General features: G+C 58.8%; 2 protein-coding genes across 2 annotated transcripts in view; one reads left to right on the top strand and one right to left on the bottom strand.

The window, feature by feature from the left end:
* DBN1 (drebrin 1) overlaps nucleotides 1-13,636 on the bottom strand; it is a 14,781-nt gene extending 1,145 nt beyond the window's left edge. Inside the window, 14 exon segments of the mRNA XM_040630231.1 lie at nucleotides 1-2; nucleotides 5-47; nucleotides 314-978; nucleotides 1,426-1,590; nucleotides 2,784-2,907; nucleotides 2,990-3,049; nucleotides 6,682-6,745; nucleotides 6,830-6,981; nucleotides 7,253-7,330; nucleotides 7,475-7,621; nucleotides 7,740-7,814; nucleotides 7,984-8,096; nucleotides 8,696-8,751; nucleotides 13,439-13,636. The exon segment at nucleotides 1-2 is cut by the window's left edge and continues 46 nt beyond it. Coding sequence (XP_040486165.1) covers nucleotides 1-2; nucleotides 5-47; nucleotides 314-978; nucleotides 1,426-1,590; nucleotides 2,784-2,907; nucleotides 2,990-3,049; nucleotides 6,682-6,745; nucleotides 6,830-6,981; nucleotides 7,253-7,330; nucleotides 7,475-7,621; nucleotides 7,740-7,814; nucleotides 7,984-8,096; nucleotides 8,696-8,751; nucleotides 13,439-13,524 — 1,830 coding nt within the window. The 5' untranslated portion in view covers nucleotides 13,525-13,636.
* Nucleotides 13,523-20,455, top strand: LOC103664757 (vegetative cell wall protein gp1-like). Its single transcript, XM_040630606.1, has 4 exons — nucleotides 13,523-13,531; nucleotides 13,741-14,788; nucleotides 16,128-16,159; nucleotides 19,089-20,455. The coding sequence occupies exons 1-2, from the start codon at nucleotides 13,523-13,525 to the stop codon at nucleotides 14,785-14,787; spliced, it is 1,056 nt and encodes a 351-aa protein (XP_040486540.1). The 3' UTR covers nucleotide 14,788; nucleotides 16,128-16,159; nucleotides 19,089-20,455.
* The last annotated feature ends 262 nt before the right edge of the window (nucleotides 20,456-20,717 follow it).

The raw sequence follows: 20,717 nt of genomic DNA, 5'->3' as shown, positions 1-20,717 counted from the left end.
TGGGCGAACTCCTCCTCCTGTGATTGGCTGAAGTACCCCTCACTGGCCTGCAGGAGGAAAGCTCCAGGTCACTGGGCCCCACCCAGGAGGACTAGCGCTGACCTACCAGGCCATTGCTCGTTTCCCCAGCAACCAGTGATTCCATCAGTGGTTTCCAGGGAAACATATGCCTGCCTTGGACAAAAAAGCAGAGCTGGCCCAAGGAGAAAGACGGAATGGAGCTTCCCTCCAGTAACGTGGGTCACAGAGAAAGCGGGTACCCCCTGGTAGAACCCTGCGCACCACCCCTCCCACCAGGATGTCCCTGCCCCACCTGGGTCCCCTCCTTCTGGGTGGTCTCGCCATTGGTCAGCAGATGGGGCTCTGGCTCTGGCTCCAGCTCTGGCTCCTGCTCCAGCTCCTCTAGAGCCGAGGGCAGAGTTGGGACCTGGGGGGCAGCTAGGGGCTCCCCTTCTATTTCCTCCTCTGGGTCACAGAAGGTAGCTGGCGGCTCAGGCAGCTCATCAAAATTGAGAAGGTTGGCACAGCCTTTGCCTGCCAAGGGCAGTGGCTCCTCAGCCACCTCATCTAGCAGGGGCACCTCGGCACCCACGGGAGGTGTGGGGACCCTAGGCTCAGCCTGGGCTCTGGAGGCCTCCTCCCCGTTGCCAGGCCATAGGTCAATGAGGCTGGCAGCGGTGGGGGTGATGGCATTGGCAACAGCGGTGTCAGCAGTGGCAGTGTCGGCTTCAATGGCATCGGCTGCCGGGGTGTCCGCTGTGGCGGTGTTGGCCACGGCAGGCTCCAGAGGGGCGGCCAGGACAGCCTGCTCTGGAGATGCCATGAACATCAGGTCCTCCGTGGGGCTGCCCTGCCCCGGCGGAGGCTCTGGGGCCTGCGGGGGCTCCTCCACGGGGCCGGCCCAGGCCGGGGGGGCTGCTGCTCTGGCCTCTTGGCTGGTCTCTTCGCCATCCAGGCCAGGCCCGGGCTCCTGGGTCTCTGTCATAGCACACATGGAGGAAAGACATGGGGTCAGCTCCCTCAGAAAAGGACGCAGGCCCAGGGCAGCCAACCTACTCCGCTCTGCCCACCTGCTGGGGAGTCAGCGGCTTCCAAAAGAGAAGAGCACCTTTCAGCACACCCCCTGGGCCCTGCTGCCCCTTTATCTCCTAGGGTTTTTGATCTGCTCAGCAGCCCAGGAGGAAGGCCCGATCCCCATTCCAGGGAGACACACTGAGCTTTAGAAACGGCAGGTCCCACTGCAACACCAGGGCTCCTCCCTGCCACAGCTGCGGCTCCTCCCTGCCACAGCCATGGCCCGTGCAGTACGATCTGGGTGATCATCGGGCTCAGATCCCCGAGGAGCCGTTACTGTGGCCACGTGGGGGTCTCGGCCCAGGGACTAGTGGGAGCCCTGGTGCAGCTAGGGTGCAGCCCCTCACTCACCTTGAGGGGGTGGCGGTGGCAGTGGTGGAGGCTGCGAGGATGTGACCTCATCCAGAGCCCGCTCAATGTGTTCAGCGACAGGGGTGGAAGCCGTGCTGGAGTCAGATGGGCTCCGGGTGGGGATGGGGGTAGGTGCCATCCTCCGGTGGCTGTCCAGGTGGCTGCCTGTGGAACAAACCCCCAGGCTGGTCAGGGAGGGCCAGGGAGCCAGATGGGACCAGGACTGTCCACCTTGGGATCTGGCCAGCACCTCCTGTGTGGAGTCTGGGTGGGGGCTGGGAGCCCCCCCAGGCCCTTCGGGGGCCAGACCACAGCTCCAGATCCTATGGGCCAGAGCCCCTTCAGGGCCAGGGGAAAGAGACAGGTGCACCTGCTCTGGGGACAAACACCAGAGATCAGCGGTCAGGCTGGGGGAGTGGGGGGGGGCACTGCTGGGAAGCGGGGCCCTCCTTACCCCTCCCACTGAAGCCTGGGGCTGCTACCTACATGGGAGGGAGGAAGAGAGGTTTGGGGTGCGGTGACAGGTGATATAGGGAAAGGGAGTCCGTGGAGGGGAGGAAGAGGAAGAGGAGGAGGAGGAAGGCCCACTGTCCGATGCCTTTATGAAAGGGCAGTACGGACGACCTGCCGAGAGAGACAGACAGAGAGAGACAGAGGACAAGAGAGGGTCAGTCTCCCCCACCCCCACCCCAAGGCCTCACCCGCCCCCAGAGCTGGCCCTAGAAGTCCAAACTGCCCTCAGCTAGGCCACAGCCTCAAGTCACAGATGACTCCCACCAGCACCAGGCACGCACAGCAATGAGCCTGCCACGCCAAGCCAGCCTCTGAGCATCACGGGACAGCGGGCCCCACCCCTGGAACCCCAGCACGGGGCCAAGCACACAGCAGGGGCAAACACACGGAGCAGCGGACAGAGCGGGAGGGTGCTTTGTGGAGGGAGGCAGAAGCTGCACAGGGACGATCCCAGCAGCGAGCACTGGATGCAGGTTCCGGGCTGCTCAAACTCAGGGCCAGGGTCAGAGCCCGTCCCACATGCACCCGCAGCCCTTCAGGCAAGACCTAGTTCAACCCCAGCGGGGCCGCTCCCTGCAGCCATGGGGGTGCCTCAGTCCATGCCAGGGCTGCCCGGATGACCTCTAGCACTACCCATTGCTCAGCCAAGGCCAACACCGACCCTGGCCTGAGCCCCTCTCAGTCCTGCCCCCTCGGAGTCGGTGGGTGAAAGCACCCTTGATGAATGGCCTTGCCTTCTCCAAGGGGTCCTTGGGCAAGGCTTCCCTTCCAAGAAAGAGTCGCAGAGAGGCTCAGGCCCCAAACCTGAGAAGTGGGGATCAGGTGGGGGTGGGACCTGGGACTACCTGGCCGGTGGTTGAAGGGCGAGGGTGCATCGCAGCTGCCTGCAGAGGCCGATGCAACTCGTTCCTGCTGCTTGAAGAATTCCCGTGGGTTGTCAGGCCGCTGGGCAATAATGGCCGCTGCCTCCTAAAGGCACAGAGAAAGGGTCAGGGCGGGCCCAGCCGAGACGAGCCCTGCACACCTCACTTGCCCTCTTCCCAGCTCTCACCTCTACCTCCGACTCTGACTTCTTCATCTGGGTCTCCTCCTCCTCATCCCGCTGGTCACCCTGGAAACCAAAGGGACAGTGTCCTGGGCTCCCCACTCCCCCTGAGCTCTCGGCCTTCTTACAGGCCCCATGTTTTCTCCACAACCTGGCAGGAAGGGGCTTGGAGGTGGAACCTCTGCTCCCTTTGCCACCCAGTCATGTAGCTCCTTCTCTCCACCTGCAAGGCCCTAGGTCACCTCATCTCCAGCTCAGACAGGCCCCTCGGTACCCAGCTCAGCTCCTCCTGCCCCTTCATCCCCAGATCCAACCCGGCATCCAGGGCCATTCAGGAGTGCTCCCTGCTTTGTAGCTAACTGTTCTTGACACCCAGCACCCAGTCAGCCACACCGCCATCACTGCTGCCCTGATCTTGGCATCATGATGGAGGGCTTCTCCTTAGTCACCTGTCTCCTTGCTATCCTCTCGTACAAGGATCTTTCCAAAATCCAAATCAGACCACGATTTTTCCTAGCCTAACATCCCTTAGGGGGTTTCTCACCAGTATAGTGAGTACTAGCTGAGTGTGGCCCACACGCAGCTTTTGTTTTGCCAGTGTGGTATTTTTAAAACATATCAGTTGCTACCACTTAAATATCAGGAGTTTCATACCAAAACCAGGATCTCCGGTTTCTCTTAAAATGCCAGAAGCCCTGGCCACAACAGACATGCCCCAAAGCAACTACTGGCCAGAGCTGTGCTGCAGGGGCCTTGACCCCAGGCACGTGCTGCCCGGCTCGCTGCAGTCCCCACCATTCCCTACTGCACTGCACCGGCTAACTGCACTGCAGTTTTGAGGCTGCGACGCCAGCAGTAAAGGCATGGGGCCCCCTGTTTGTCCCATGTTCCCTTTCCCCTTGTCTGATCTAGCCCATCACCTCTCTAACACCCGCCTCCTGCCCTGACTCACCCACACACCCTGTAGGATGCAGCCACAAAGTCTCCGCACGGTGTAGTCACAGTTCCTGGAACAGGCACACCATTCCCCCCCCACGCCTTCGCATGGGAGCTCAATGTCTCCTGCCCCAAATGCCCATCTCCCACCCCAGGTCCACCTCTTCCCGCTTCCAGCCTCAGCTTGGGCACTGCCTCCCGGGGAAGAGGTCCCTTGCCCATTCAGGTCATTTCTGGGTCTCCCTGAGGTGGTCCAGGCACACATCACAGATGACACTGTATCCTAACTTCCGTTTTCTGGGATCCTTGCCCCCACCCTCTGTGGGTGACACAGAGTGAGAAGTCAGGTCTGTGTGTGAGTGGCCAGCACAAGGTTCAGTTGGCACACGTTGGTTCAACTGAACTCACTACAGCAAACTTTTTAACCAGTGCTGCCCCTGCTGCTAGTGTGGCAAATGGGGCAGGGGGCTGACGCCAAGGGGAGAGGGGAGAGCGAGCTGCGGGTGAGGAATGGGGCAGGGGGCTGACGCTGAGGGGAGAGCGAGCTGCGGGTGAGAAATGGGGCAGGGGGCTGATGCCGAGGGGAGAGGGGAGAGCAAGCTGCGGGTGAGGAATGGGGCAGGGGGCTGACGCCGAGGGGAGAGCGAGCTGCAGTAAGGTGGGCAGTTACACACATACCTTGGGATACATTAAGAGAGTGGCCCTTCCAAGTACCCCCGAGAGGGCTGTCACTCTAACCACAACTCTGTGTCTTTCAGAACGAAAGCTCAAGTCCTCCTCTGACCTAGCTCTCTTTCCAATCAAATTTCCCCTGCTCCTCAGCCCATTGGGCTCCAGTCAGGCTCCCTGCCTTCCCATAAATTATATCCCACCAGCCTCTGCTGGTATTCCAGCCCTGCCTGGGTGACCTCACTAGATTCCTCTGCCTCGTTCAAAAAAAGGACTAGAGGCAAGCTCACCACAAAAGCCTAAACTACCAACAAAGTGCAAAACATTGAAACAAATTGGGGCTACGGGTAGGAAAGCGAGATCAATACACTAATCATCGGGTCCAAGGCACTGCTGTCCCTAAGCCTTTTCAGATATATGGGGGCTCCCTGGCAACACAGGCAAAAAGGGAACTCAGACAAGGAACACAATTCTTAACAGAGAAGAGAAAGCAGAACAACAGCTTAAATAACGAGAAAGCACTTTATGGTTCTAAATTCCAAAGTTCTCACATGGGACCTTCTTTAGAGGGCCTGAACTCGTAGGGTCACCACCCTGACCTGCCAGAATATCAGTGTCACTGTCCCATGAGCCACACTTGAAGGGCCAGATGAGACTATAATATAATGGTGTGAGACTTGAAGACTTTGCCTGAAACGCTGACACCTGGTGAAAATGAGTGATCACTTCAGGGGACTCACCATACTAATATTCTTTCAACTTTTGTGTGCGTGCGAAATTTTCTGTCAAAATAAGCTTTTTCAAAGCGACCTTGCTCTGAATGGATAAACAAAATGTGGTATATACATACAGTGGAATATTATTAACCTTGAAAAGGAAGACATTCTGACACCTGGATGAACCCGGAAGACAGTGTGCTAAGTGAAATAACCTAGTCACAAAAGGAAAAAAAATTACGGTTCCGTTCAAATGAGGTACTTAAGAGTAGTCAAATTCAAAGAAAGCAGAAAGGCAGTTGCCAGGGGCCCAGGGGAGGAGAGAATGGGGAGGGAATGTTTAATGTGGGCAGAGTTTCAATACGGGAAGATGAAAAAACAATTCTGGAGATGAACAGTGATGACAGTTGTACAATGTGGATTTGTTGGGACTCTTAATGCCACTAAACTGTACACTTAAAAATGGTGAAGATGGCACATTTTATGGACATTTTGGCACAATTCAAAACAAACTTGATCCCTCAATTACTTTTGTAAAAAGCCTTGCCCACCTGTTCTCCACTGTTTCTAACCCCTGGCACGTGGCAGGTGGCAAAGGTGCGCTGAATGAGCAGTTGCAGCTGAGCTCCCTACCTGCACGTCCTCCACTCCCAGGGCCGATGTGGCTGGAGTGAACTATGACAGCCACTTCATGCCAGGGCCTGCAGGGTTGTCTGGTGTCCACCCTCCCAGCCTCCTGTCTGGGTCCTCATGGCACAACTGGCCATCACAGTCCCAGTCCAGATGAGTACCACCCACCTCCCATTCAGAACTATACCATGCTCCAGCCTAAATGACCTTAGCTATTGTGGAAATACAAAATTCCAGTCAAAGCATGAAGTCTCAACTCCAAGATGATTTCGTGGGCCACCCCAATGTTTGGGGGTCAGCCAGCACCCTTGGAATGACACACACGTGTGCACAGATGCTCCAAACGCCAAACTCATTCATGTGGCTCTGTGGTGGGGGTCAGGCCTCCAGCCCCCGAAGTGCAGGAAGCATGTCTAACCCACCCCAAGCCTCTCCTGTTCCACTGGGAGGGGCAGGGGGGCCTGGTCAGTGAGGGTCAGGGTCAAGGTAGATTTTCTCTTTCAGTCTACAGAAGACACTTCCTCAAGGAAGTCTCTCTCCACAGCCAGGGAACAGAGACCCACATGGTCGGGTGACAGGCCTAATACTCTGTGACACTCCATGCCCATGCAGAGAGGCTCCAAACACCCAGAACTGTCCCTAAGCCGATGACAACCCCCTCCAGACTCCCCTCTGAAGGCCCAGGAACACGGGGACCGTTCTCACTTCCCCTCACCAGGAGACCAGGAGCCCCGGCTAAAAACTCACAAAGATAGACTGCTCCTTCAACCGCCGCTTGGCCTCCTCGGCTTCTAAAGTCTGCTGTTTCCTCCTGGAACGATAAGCCGGCACGCACACCTTAGCGTGGGTCCGCACCAGGCCTGGAGCAGGTGGCCTAGGGTGGGGCAGGGCCAACCTGTGCTCCTCGATCTGCTGTTCCCGCTCTCGGTAGCGCCGTTCCCGCTCCTCCTGCTCCTGCCGCTCCTGCTCCATCCGCTCTTGCTCGAACCTGAGTCTCTCATCCAGGGCCTTCTTCCGCTCCTCCTCCTTCCTCAGCTCCTCCTCCTTCTGCAACCCCCCACGCCAAGGCAGTGCAGGCCCTGAGCTGGGGCCCGCCTCTGCCACTGCCCCTCCAGCCCATCCCCAGACCGGGACGGGGGAGGTTCTGCGTCTGGGAATTATGCCTTATGGCCATAAAGCCGGAAGGGCTCCCTCTTCCGGCTGGGGTAGCACACAAGATGGGACACACTGTTTGAGGAGGGACAGAGGCCAGAACGATGCCTTGGAGAGGGATTAGGGAGGGACAGTGCAGCCTGAAAGCTGGGGCCTGGGTCCGCACCTTGGCCTGCTCCCAGAACTGCTCCCGGTTAATCCGCTTCATTTCCACAGCTGCATCAGTTTTCTGATAGGTGGTGCCCTGCAGAGTCAAACAGCTTCGCGTGAGCGGGGAGAACGGGCCGAGTGCTCTGGGAGCTCCCATCCACAAAGGGTGAGGACTGACTGGCAGAGACGGGGCGGGTGAAGCCCCGGCAGGGCTGGCCTGCCCGAGGCACACACTGACCACCGGCTCGGCGTTCTCATCCTCGCGCAGCCGCAGTCGGTGCAGCACGGGGCTGGAGAGCCGCGCCAGCCCGTTGGAGAGCCGCTGCCCGATGGCGCCCGCATCTATGTCTTCCACGCTGCTGGCGTTCACAATCACATCGACACCCTGCAGCAAGAAGGCGTGTTCAGGCAGCCTGGCTCCATTCCAAGACCACCACCAGCACAGAGACCCAGCCCCTGCTAAGGTCTGGCCCCGCCCCCACGAGCCCGGGCCCCACTCGCACCTGGAAGAACTCAGCCACCTTAGCCACGTGGCTGGCACAAGCGCATTTTCGGGCATCAGGCACATCTTCACCAACCTGCAAAGTATCCAGCAGAGAGGGGGTCGGGAAAGGACAAGAGGGGGCAGCAGCCTGAGGCCCTGGGCTCCCCTGCCAGGGGGCTGGTGGGCTCTCTCTGGTGGTGTCAGTAGGTGAGGTGGGGAGGCGGGTGACTGCTCTGGGGCCTCCCCAGCCCACAGCCGCATACCCAGTTGATGAGCACATATTTTGGCAGAGCGGCCTGGGAGTCCTTGACGCTGCAGAAGCCGTACATCACCTTCTGGTTCTCAAAGTGGCCGGAGAGCTCCTGCAAACCCCCATCTGGGGGAATCAGGAGGGTATCAAGCAAGACTCCCCACCTCCTGAACCCTTACCCTGCAAAGGGCCCGGAACCCGAAGGAAAGACTCGTCTCGTGGGCTCTGCAGGCACACCCAGAGAGCTGGAGGTCCCACACTCTGTGCTGGCGCGAGACAGGGACAGCAGGCAGGAGTAAGCTCTGTCTGTGAACCCCCGGGCTGATTTAGGGCTGAGGACGCGTTTGTTCTTCACACGCCCCGTGTCCCACTCTTGGCGCTTCATCACCGCTCACACAGTGCTATGCCCGGTGAGCTGGGCTCTGGAGAAAGTGGGTGTGATCTGGGCCAGCCCCGCCCCTTCCCTCCTCGCTGTGTGACTTCGCTGTGTGACTTCGGGCAAATCACTCTCCATCTCTGAGGCTCGGTTTTCTCATCCTCAAAGGGCAAGCAAGGCTCCCTCCCGCCCCACCCTGGGGATCTTCGAGATGGCTGGAGGAAGGACACTGGCAGACAAGTATGGGTCGGCTGGCTGAAGGCAGGCAGATGGCCTGGAGCCAGGAGGGTGGGGAGGAAAACAACGGGGGGGGGGGAGTGGAAGGCAAAGGAATGGCTGGAATTCGTACCTCCTGATGCTGCAAGCTTGAGGTCATCTGAGCCATCCTCGTACGTGTACAGAGCCCTGGGGAGAGGGAGGGGTGGCTCAGAGTACTGACTGGGCCCAGGCGGCCAATTTTGGGTGGGGATGGCTCCGGGGAAGGAGGAGGGACCCAGAGGAGGCGGGACAGGAGTAGGGGTTCTGGTTCAGCACCGCCATGTCATCATGACAGCGGGGCTAGGCACCAATTCTGGCTGGAGCCCAGTGGGGGTAGCCTGGGCCTTGGTAGAGGGACTCGGTAGAGTCAGGTGGGGAGTAGGCAAGGGGGCAGAAATCGCTGCCTGGTCGCTGGCTTTGAGGGAGCCCATGTGTCCCGTTCTCAGAGCTCAGGCCCTGGCAGCCTACAACCCAGTGAGCGGGTGTGAGATGGAGACTCCAAGGCGACGGTTCCTTGGTTACCGTTCCCTGGCTACCACAATCCTCAGCCCCCATTGGCCAGCGCTGGGAACCTACCTGGTGTGTTCTTCAGTACCCACCGCCCCTCCCCCCATGGCAAGGGAGGGGGAGGAGAACCTGGTGCTCTCTTCGCTGGGCATCCCTCGGTAACCATGGCAACCTGACAACTGGCAGATGATGGGCCCACCCTAGCCACATTCTCCTGAGCACAAAGGACCCTGGGGACGTGCCCTTGGCCTCAATCTCCGCCTCTCAGAAATGGGGATGAGGTCACCATGGTCACTCTTGTCACTCTTGTCCAGACTCAGACCCCTGCTGGGCATGTTCTCCTGGCCTTCCAGCCCCTAGGCCTCTGCCAGAGCTGAGGAGGCCCTGGCCTCCTGGGAATGCTGGCCTTTCCTTCTGCCTTAGTTTCACGAGAAAGCTGACCCTAGCAGCCTCCCTCCTTGCTCCTCCTCCCTAGCTTCTTCTGCCCTGGCTTTTTCTCCCTGGCAGCACTGGCACAGCATCCATTTCATGGAAGGGAAGGCAGAGCCGTCTCCCCCTGAGAACCCAGTGGGGCAAGGGAGAAGGACCTCATCCCAGAGGCTCAGAAGGTCTCAAGCCCCTTCCCCATGCTTTCCTTTCCCTANTTCCAGGGAAGGTGGAGGAGTATTGGGGCTAGAAGAAGGGGAGGCAGGGTGATGGAGAAGAGAAAGGGAGGGAGAAACAAGGAGAGAGGAGGAAGAAAGAGAGAGAAAGGAAGTGAAGGGATGAAGAGAAAAATCAAAGAGGGAGGGAGAGACGGAGGGAAGGGGGATGAAGCGAGAGCTGGAAGAGGAAGGAGGGAGGGGGTGGAGAAGGAGGAGGGAAGGAGGGAGGAAGGAAGGAGGAGGGAGGAGAGAGGGAGGAGGAAAGGAAAAGGAGGGCCTGGCCCAGTCTCATGAGGTCAGCACAAGTCATTGCCAGGGCCAAATGGCCCCCTAGCCCCCCCACCCCCCCAACTCCACTTCTCCGGGAGCCCTCCCTCCGGAAAGGGACACAGGTGGGCTGTGGGGCTGGGAAGCTCCTGGTCCAACTGTTGCCTGGGCCCCAACCCTGGCAGCTGCTTCTCAGCACAGCTGTCCCACCACCTGTCTGGCTACCCTAACCCACCACTGGGAACAAAGGGCCCTCAGAGAAGCAGGGGTCTGCCCCTCTCCATTCCACAGACCAGAAACAGAGGCAGAACTCAAAGATCCTGGTTGCCAGACACTGCTCTAGATATCACACCTCCGTGGGACAACTTGTCAGCCTCTCTGAGGGCCCACGAACACCAGCCCTGCTAAGCACCCCTTCCATCCTTGACGCTTGCCTACCCACCTCTGGCCATCTTTTCCCACTAACAGCCGCAGCCCTTGCCTGGCAGAAGCCATACCTAAGTTCAAAGCCTTCAGCAGGCCTTCAAACCCTGAGCTCTGCCCCTGCCTGCCTTTCCAACTAGACCTCCATATCCATACCAAACACCTGGGATGCTGGATGGCTCCCCGGATCCCAAACACAATTCTAGATGTTTCCCACCCGGGAGCCTCTGCATATGTGGTTCCCTCCACAGGAGGGCCAGACCTACTTCTCTACCTCATGGCCCACCCGTGGCTGAAATCCCTCAGGGACAAACACCAGCTCCCAAGGAAGCCCTGCCCTAATCTGCACCTCCCAAGAGCACTTACCATACCCCAGCAGGGATGGCAAGAAGCCTCCGAGCCCACCCCAGAGCTCATTAGATCTGCGCTTCTCAAACACATCAGGGGCAGCCCGGGCCTGAATGGGTGGGAGCTGGTGAAACCACAAGGTATCAGGATGGGGAGCCCAGGAATCTACAGGTTTCTCCAGCTTCAACCCCTAGAGACAGACGATGCCTCTAACTGGAAGCTGTGTGAAGCGGAGACATCTGATTCAGTCAATCAACACCTGTCACTCACTGGGTCCCGGGGCCATCACAGGGCAGCACCCGTAGGTATCTGTGATATTGACACAAACTCTGAGAAACCACCCAGGCCAGAGACACTGGACTAGGGTGCAGTGGGGCTGGAATGTAGCCCCTGCAGGGAGATCCCGCATCCAGCTGCGGTGGGAGACGAAAGGCCGGTGGCCCCTCAGGACAATCCCACTCTCAGCATGCTGGAGCTGGAAGGGCCTTGGGGGTCCCAGATACGGTGCGGTACCATCCCCTCTTTCCCTTTTCAAGAAGACCAGAGAGGGGCAGACACCTGTGTGTGGTCAACACAGTGAGTTGTGTCACATTCAGGGCAACGGTCCATTTCAAAGGCTCTGCCACCTAGGAGTGAGCTCCCCTTAGGAGGCAAGGTAAGGGAGGGCAGTGCCAAACCCCTTGACCAAGACAGCAGCTGTACCCAAGACACCCTCCTCTGGTCTCTGGGTGCAGACTCTGCCCCTGGGGCTTGAGACTCTGCCATGCCCCTGGCTCTGTATTGGGTGCTGGGGGCACTCATGCCCTATTCTGCAGGTTATGACCCTCATATCCTTTTTACAAAATGCTATCTAGGCCCTTGGGAGTGAGCAAATGTGTGTATTTGCGAGGGTGTGTGTGTTTGTGTGTCCCACACACAACCCAGATGGGGGGGTGACGCATGCCAATGATGAATAACTTGCTGTGGCCACATGGATGCTGCTGGGAGGTGGGAGCCCAGGCCTCTGCTAAGCAGGATGTGGCCCAGCAGTGGTTGTGTGGCCCTGCACTGGGCTGCCAGAGCCCTGCTTCTGGGAGGTTACAGGGACATGGGGTGATGGTAGACAGTAACCAGCAGACAAGAGGGCAAGAGGGGGATTTTAAGGTGGGCTGTGCCTCTCTGCAGGCAAGGCCCCTATCCCAAGCCTAGGTCCTCCACCGGGCCAAGCCGGCCACTTGCCCTGAACTCCTCCCATGATCTCAGCCCCCTTGGGGCAGGGCTGGGACAATGGGTGGGCCGCCTGCCAGCTTAGCCCGGCGCTGGCCTCTCCTGTGACTGACCTGCAGGACATGAGAGCTTGTCTCCCACGTCCATCCCTCCAGGCCTGGCTGCCCGCCAGTGCTGCAGTACCATGGCATGGACGCCTGGCCATCTTGCCCCGCCTCCAGCCCCCAGGTCAGTGTCCCTACCCAACTGTGCCCTCCTAGGATGAGGGTGAAGCCAGCCCAAGTGAAGTCCCTCAGACCTATCCTTACTCTGTGCCTCAGTTTCCTGCCTGCCAAGAGAAGATCAGGCCTAGAGAACAGAATGGGCACCTGTCCCAGGAGAGAGTATTTTGGGGGAAGAGCATTCCTGAATGGGGCAGTGTGGGACCCCTTTACTTTCCTGCCACCCTGAGACTCCAGCCTGAGAGCAGGTGGTCCATTCCCTCCCACAGCTCAGGGGAAGACAACAGCAGGGGAAGGGGGAGAGGGGAGCTCAGCTTTTCCCCAACCAGGGAGCTAAGAACCTCTGGCCACTGGGCCATGAGGCTTAGGGGCTCACTGGATCTACCTACTCTCTCATTTCTCTTTCCGAGCTCCCTCCACACTTGTGCGCCTGAGAGCTTCCCCTCAGGGACCCCAGCTGGCCACCTAGCCAGGCAGTTCAGTCCCCAGGCATCTCCCAGACCTGCTGTCTGGTCCCCACAATCCCCTCAGGGGTCGAGGAGAGGAGGACTCACCTCTGCCTCCTCCGCGACCCCTGAGGGGAACAGGAGTCGCTTGGTGGTTGCTATGTGGCAATGAACGTCTTTCCATCACACCCCAACTCCGAGAGGCCCCCGGTGGGCGGGGCGCCCCGGCCCCCAGCCCGCTCCGCTCCTCCCCCGCCCTAGCTTTCCTTTGTGCTGTGGCCTGGCCGGGCCGGGCTGGGCCAGACAGGCTGCGCTGGCTTCGCGGGCTCGGTCCCCGCCTCGTCCCCGCCCGGTCCTCGCCCGCTCGAAGGTGGCGAAGGTGCCCTTGGCCGCCCCGTGCACACCTGTCCCCCGGGCCCAGGGCGGGAGGGCAGAGGGCGGGGGATGGGCTCCGCAGGGCCATGCGGCCCCGGGCCACACAGCTGGACCCTGCGTCTCCCCGGCCGGCGTCCGGCCACCGCTCCCACCGCGCGACTGGGACCGCCTGTGGGCGCTCGGGGCCCGGCGGTGCCCCGCCTGGCCCGGCCCCTCCCCCGGCGCGCACAAAGGCAGCCCCTCCCTGGCCCTCCCGGGCCGCTGCACCATTTCGGGGTCTCCCCCTCCCTTCCCGGCTGCAGGGCGGCGGAGCCGGGTGGAAACAAAGGCGCGGCGGCGGCGGCGGCGGCGGCGGCGCGGGGACAAAGGGGCCGGGGGGCGGGGGCGGGGGGCTCACCAGTCGGCCGCGCTCTCCTCCCGAATCACCTCCTCGTACGCCGCCAGCAGCTCCAGGCGGTGGCCGCTGAAGCTGACGCCGGCCATGCTGCTGGCCGGACCGAGGGCGAACGGACAGACGCACAGACGGACGGACGTCCAGAGGAAGAGGGAAGGAAAGAAGGAGTCGCCGCCGCCGCCGCCTCGAAGCCTCTGCAGCGTTGCGAGCGGAGCGAGCCAGCGGCCGGGGGAGGGGAGCCGGCCGGCGGGGGGCGGGGGGCGCAGGCTCCGCCCGGCTCGCTCCCTCCGCGCGCTCGGTCCTAGCGCCGCCCTGGCCCGGCCCAGGGGGAGGGCCGCCCCCCCTTCCCGGCCTGCCCCGGGGCGCCCCCACGCCCCTCACCCACAGCCCCTGCGCGCCGCGCCCCGCGGCAGATCTGCCCTGCCGCTCCCCAGGCGCGCCTCACCCACGTCCCAAACCCTCGCCTACTGTGTTCCCAGCGTAGGCGCTCACCCTCTTCCCCAGCCCCATACCCCGCGGCGACCCCACCTCAGCGCGATTCCAGTCTGCAGCCACCGCCCAGGCTCGGGTTCACCCCTCTCCTTTCCAGCTCCTACTCCCAGTCCCAAATCCACTTCATTCCAGTCGGGCCCAGCCCCACTCCTTGCTCAATTTCTCCCCGTCCCAGCCTCACCTCCATCCCTGGTCCATCCCAAACCAGGTTAAATCCATTTCCGTCCCAACCCCCAACCCAACTGGATCAGCCACCCTGGCCCCATCTGCAACCCATACCCACCTCTGAAAGGTCCACTTCTAGTCCATCCCCATCACTATTCACTGCCATCTGTGTCTCCACCCCACATCCAACCCATTTCTTTCCCAGCCTACTCCCAACCCCATGCTCAGTGCGCACCTCCACACAGTCACAATCCGCCTTTGCTAGCAGCACCCCAGTCCAGCCTACTGGATTCCCATGGGGTTCCCAGTTCCCAACCACACCCCTCCATCCCTGCCTCCCTGACCATGCCCAGCCCCAACCCAGCTCAATACCCCAGCACTCCCAACTTCTCCATCCCTGCCCCAGCCCTCTTCTGGGCACCCCCTCCCTTACTAGCTGCCCCCAGGGCCGGCTCAGATGGGGCCAGCCTAGGAAACCTTGCCTTCTCCCCCAAGCCTCAGGCCTCTCAGAGGAATCCCAACTACAGTTCCAGAAGCAGCATCTAACCCCAGACTCCCAGGTCAGGGTTCCTCCAAGGACACTACAGGACCAGCCTTCTGCACCTTTATTTCCCAAAGCTCAGAGCACAGAAATCTCCTACAGGGGAGTGAGCACCGCTGCGAGGGCCTCCTGGAACATCTCCACTCCTTGCTGAGGTGGGACCCTGAATCCCCCTACCTCCCAGCTCTAAGAAGCCTTTTCCACCTCCTACAAAGCCTCCCACTCCCATCTTCTGGGGGGAGGTGACAGAACCAAGCAAGTTTTACTTGGTCCAGTCTGTGAAATGGAGGAGAAGGTGGTCCCCAGCTGGGCCTCTGAGTTCTGAGTTGGGTAATCAATTACACCAAGAGGAGGAGATCAGTGTGCATTGATCAGCAGTGAGTCCCAGTGCTTTAGGGTAGGAAGAACCTCTTCAACACCCCCCCCTCCAAATTTCACAGATACCTGCCTGAGGAACTCTGTACCTACTATGCTCATGGATCCCCCGGCCCTGGGAGTTTCTCCACAGCCCCCAATTGGAGCAAGGCCCAGGCAGAGTCAGCGGGATTCTGGGGAGGGAGGAGACTGCAGTAGGGCCGAGGGGTGCCTGGAAGGGGTAGGTAGAGGGTTCCCAGGCCTCATTCCGCTCCTGCTTCCCTTGATGTGTCCCAGCTCAGAACTCCCCACCACCTCCTCCTCCCCGGCCTCCTGCTCACTCAATTTCATATCCAAAGAACAGAAGTCCAATGAGCATGCTCTCCCTTCCTCAAATTCTTGCTTCCCCTCAGCCACCTACAAACTCTCCAGCCACCCCATTCTCACCTCTTTGCCATCTATATTTTTAAATAAACTTTTAATTTTAGAACAGTTTTAAATTTACAGAGAAGTTACAAAGATAGTACAGAGTCCTCATATGTCCCATGCCCTGTTTTCTCTATTTTCAGGGGAGAAAGAGGGTTCCCTGTTTACATGCCCTGGAGCCTACTCCTTCTGGTCTTCTTCCCCTTCACCCCTCCACATCATTTTCATCCTAAAATTTGTAGATCTGCAATCTGTCTCCTCCTGCTCCTGTTGTCCCTGACACTGCTGCAGCCAAAGTCACTAGTGACCCTTAAGTTGCCAAATTTAGTGTCCCCATCATGGTCTTCCATTTCCTTTACCAGTGGGAGGAAGGGGACCACTGATCACCCTCTCCTCTGTGAATCTGCCTTTCTTCAGCCACTGGCTACCCCCGTAACAAACCCATGGGCCCAGTCCTGGTAGGTAGGTCTCCGGGCCTCCTCGGAGTACTCCCACCAGGCTTTCATGTCTCCCGCTCCCAGCCCTGATCACTCTTCAAGTCACTAACATATTGGGTCTCTCCCATCCCTAGAGCACAAGCTCCTCTCCACGCTGGGTCCCTGGAGTAGAAAAGACAAGAAAGAAGGAGGATTCAGATCCAGAAGCTGGTCACTTGCTGTGTGACCTTGGCTAAAATGCTTTCCCTCTCTGTGTTTCCTCTTTGATGACTTATAGGGAGAAACTGTGACTGGATGGAGGCTTAAAAGGTAAGAAACCCTTCCCTCCTCCTTGAAGCCTGGCTCTCCCCACCTCCCATGCCCATCTTCCTGTTCTATGCTTCTCCACAACTGGCGGGGAAGCTTTCAAGGCTGACATGTTGGCTTCAGCACTTTTTCAGCGCCAGCTGGTAGAGCCTTCTCTGCCTGCATCCTGCCTCTGCCAAGTTCCAACCAAGCACCCTTCAGCAGTACCCACCATCCTTACGGTGCTCACCGCATTTCCCAGGCATTGGATCCTGGCATGGGGCCAGCCACTTGACCACAAGAGCTCTGCTCCTGCTAAGTCCGTTGCTGTCACCACACAGACTTTGCCAACTGTGTGACCTTAGACTCGTTGCAGGACCTTCCTTGTCTCACTCATCTTCAACTATAAAATGGGAATGATCATGATGGTGCCTACCTCATAGGGTCTGTCTGAGGATTTTTAAAAAGTAGAAAGTGCTTAAAATGGCAGCTGCACATTGTGGGTGCTATTGATGTGTTGGCTGTTTTACAGATGGGGAAACTGAGGCTCAGAGAAGGGCAGTGACTTGCCCTGAGATGTGCAGCTGGTGAGTGACAAAGTCTGGGTGGGAACTCAGGTCTGTCCCATGTCACTTCACACCACAGGCTGTCCCTGCTTTCCCTCCTAGCACCGTCATTTCCAGGGGGGGTGGCCTAGTCTGGAGTTTGGTCGGAAGTAGTTCTAAGGCTACCGCTGTGGAGACTAGGCTGGGACTCACCGGGGAGGGTCCTGGGCTTGGAGGGGAGGAAGTGTGCCCAGTGCTATGGATGTCCTTGGTTAGGTATCCCTGTCCCTGTCTTCTGGCTGCTTTTCCACGGCAGGCTCCAGAGGGGATCATGTAGCCCAGGCTGGTGGTCAGATGCAGAGACTGCTTCAGGGATGGACGTCAGCTCTGAGACTATTGCTGAAACCATTAAGAAAGGCTCCACTGGGGCTACTGAGCTCGCAAGATGTGGGCCTGGGGCTGGTTGAGGGGCATCTCTGCCAGGAATGGCGAGACCCACCTGAGAATACAGCCAGCACGCAGAAAACAGAGCTGAGAGATGGCGAGTGAGCAAGAAAGCAAGCTCAGAGAGATTCCCACTGTCAATGACCTTTCCAGTTAAATGAGACAAATTATCCCTGTTTTTGCTTAAACTAGTTTGAATGGCCACTGAAAGAGTCCTCCTTAATCTACCCAGTCCTCAAGTAGTAGTCATTTTTGTCCAAGGCAGGGACATGGGTGAGAGCTGAGCTGGCCTTTTAGTGCCCCGCCCTGCCCCAGCCCTGAGAGGGAGGACCCTCCCTGACCACTCTGTGGTGACCTCACCACACAATCTCCCGGGGCTGGCCCGGCCCGCCGCTGAGTTCTTCCCAGACTCCCAGCAAGCTTCTTGCTCCACTGTGGCCCCTGGAGCCCTGGCCCCACCCCATCTTGGCCCCCGTTGGCCTTCCTCCACTCACAGGGTTGCTGCAGTCCCAGTCCCTGTGTGCTGTGGGGCCCAGCGCTTCAGCCCACGGCCTCAGCTCCCTTCCCCTAGCAGGGCTGCTTGGAGGGGTCCACGGGACTGTGAATGTTCCAAGGCCACGTGGGACCTGGCACTGAGGAGGCAGCCCCAGAACCATCAGTTCTCTGTACTCTGTACTCCAGTGAAACAGTCCCTCGCCCTGCACCGCCTCTCTCCCCGCTGACTTCAAATGAGCTCAAACCGCTCAGAGCTGGCAAAAGCCCCTCCCCTGCCTGCCGCCTCTCCACTTGCCCACTCATGCCCCCGCCGCGGGCTCTGCCCCCTCGGTTGGAGACTGTACTCTCCTAGGGCGCTAATGGCCTCCCCTGCCTGGCACAAGGACGTTTCCCAGTCCCCATAGCCTCCACCCGCACAGCCTCACACCCCACCTTTGGAACACCGTGATCCCTGCAGCTCTTGGGGTGGGGGCAGCTGGGAGGTGCAGTGGGGAGCACCTCAGCCTTTGATCCTTTGAGCAGCAGACCCAGGCCATTCTGGCTGGGTGGCTCTAGACAGGTCACTTTCACTCTCTGAGCCTCAGTTCCCCCATCTGAAACATGCCTTTTTTCTTTTTTCAACGATTTTATTTATTTATTTGACAGAGAGAGAGAGAGAGAGAGCACAAGTAGGCAGAGCAGCAGGCAGGGGGAGAGGGAGAAGCAGGCTTGTGGGGCTCGATCCCAGGCCCCTGGGATCATGACATGAGCCAAAGGCAGCTGCTTAACCGACTGAGCCTCCCAGGTGCCCCTGAAACATGCCTTTAATGGCATCTCTCTTAAGTGATTTTCTATGATTAAATTATATATAAGCTATTGCTCTGTGGCTCCTGGCAGAGGGAGGGAGCATTCAGAGCAGGTACCCCATGCTTGTGTTTACTTTCTTCCAGGCTAGCTCCTCTTTCCTGAGATTCGGTCCCCAGCTCTCCACTCCTCACCCTCCCCTCCTTGTCCCCCCCTCCCCCAACTTCCCCTTTTCAACCACCTTCCCTGGGCAGAAGCCTCCCAAGCTTCCTCCCTCCAGCGATCTGGGTTGTCCAGCTGACCCTGGCAGCTAGTGGTCCGGCTTCTTCCTGGCCCACCACAGCCAAGCCTCTTAAAAGAGTTGTCTACACTCTCTCATCTCTCATTCAACCAGCCCTCCCCCTTGTTCCTCTCACCCTGGCTGCTGCCCCAGCTCTCTGCTAAACTGATAGCTTTGTTGCGAAACGCGAAGGGGACTTCTTGGCCTCATCTGCCTGGATGACACTGTTGGCAACTTCTGGAAACACTCCTGCCCTGCCCCTGCCTCCCTGCCCTGAGCTCTCCAGAGGCTGTCATCTGTCTGCTTCCTCTGCCCACTGCTGTGATGGTGCTGCTTCCTGGCCTCTCATTTCTTCCCTGGCTGTCCTCACGCTGAATTTGTTCCATGCTTATTATTTTTTTAACAGGTTAAAAAAGAATCAAACTTAATTGCCAAACTCCAAACACCAGATTTCACATAAAAGTCTGAATCTCTGGATGCTGTTGGTAAACTGTCAGATTTGGCACAGCTGGGCATTCCTACATCGTGGCCCTTGCTTGAGGCCGAGAGTCACTGCCCCCCAGAAGACTCCCCCAAGACTGCTCCCAGCAGCACTCACCATCCTCCCCTGTGTTCTTGCTCACCTGTATCCATGGAAACCAAGGATGGACTGAGACGGCTTCACAGTTCAAGAGAAGTGGGAGAGAGTATATTTCTTTGTGGAGGTGAAAGATACTGTGTTTAATATGCTAGGGATGTCTCGGTTGAAAGGAAACCGCATCTTACCTGCTTCACTCCTGCTGTGACCTGCCTGGGCCTACTCCTCAGCTCTCTCTCTGGGCACCAATTACAAGCATCTGTGACCTCCCCGGCCCTGTCCCAAACTCATTCCTGAATTGAATCTGAGATGAATATGGACTTGAATCTTCATCTGCCCCCTGAATTTGTCACATAAATGTCCCACAGGCACCCCATTGAGTCATTCAACAAACATTCACTGGGCATCCACTGTGTGCCAGGCACTGTTCTAGGCTCTGGCAAGGTGTGATGAAAATAACACAGGAAGCCCTGCCCTCATGCTCCATGGGTCCTCAAGAGAACACGACAGAGAGGTCATCTCTTCTCTTGAAAACGATGGGCCCAAGGACCTGCTGAGAATGCCAGCAACTTCAGACATGCTGAAGGTCCTCATGCCGGGTTGTCCTGGCCCTGGTCTGGGCCTCTCCTCAGTCTCTCTAGTCCAGGCTTGAGACGGGAGGGAGAGATGACCGTTCCCCTAGGGTGGAGGGCATCGGTGGGAAGCAAGAAGCCCCAGAGAAAGATGGGGCCACTACCAGAGCCTCCAAGTTTCAAGACACAGGCAGGAGGGAGCTTTCAAGGGGCATTCACAGATGAAGGGTGCTCAGTGCCAGCCAGTCCAGGACCGTGTGCCCAGCTTCAGGCCTGGCATCTAGTCTGGCTTGTGGCTCACGGGCTATGAAACCTCGGTCAGGTCTCCTAACCTTTCGTCTCCACAGTGAGGGTAGACACCTCCCAGGGTGGCTGGGAGGATAGCATGAGATGTTGTGAGCAATGACTGGTATATTCCAGATGCGTAGCAGAGCTGCCTTCCCGCCTCTCCTCACCCCTCGTCCCTCAGACCCCCACTCTAGGATCCCTGGGACTTGTCACTGGGTCCCATCTCTGCTCCTCCCTTTCCACAGCCCCTGCCCTTCCTCCTAGTCCCCCTCCTTCCGTCCACCTTGCTCACAGCTCGGAGCTCTTTTACGATATAAATCTGAAAGGGCTGCTTCATTATTTCATGCTCTTCTGTGCCCTGACACCCCAACCCCACGCTCACAATGTAGTCCCAGCTCCTTGGCCGGGCACTTGTGGCCTCCCAGGCCCCCGGGGGCTGTGCTCCAGCCCCACCCTCTGCTGTGGCATTTGGCGGACACCTGTGGGCCGTCACTCCGGCTGTCACTGTTTTCCACCTCCCATCTCTGCAGATGCACCTTCAACTCCTCTTCTCTGACCTCCAAGCCAGTCCAGATCGGACACTCCCCACTTCCGTGGG

Source organism: Ursus maritimus, unplaced genomic scaffold, assembly GCF_017311325.1.
Source record: "Ursus maritimus isolate PB19 unplaced genomic scaffold, ASM1731132v1 scaffold_15, whole genome shotgun sequence".
Lineage (NCBI taxonomy): Eukaryota > Metazoa > Chordata > Mammalia > Carnivora > Ursidae > Ursus > Ursus maritimus.
The sequence above is the reverse complement of the archived record's forward strand: the minus strand, read 5'-3'. Positions and strand labels throughout refer to the sequence as shown.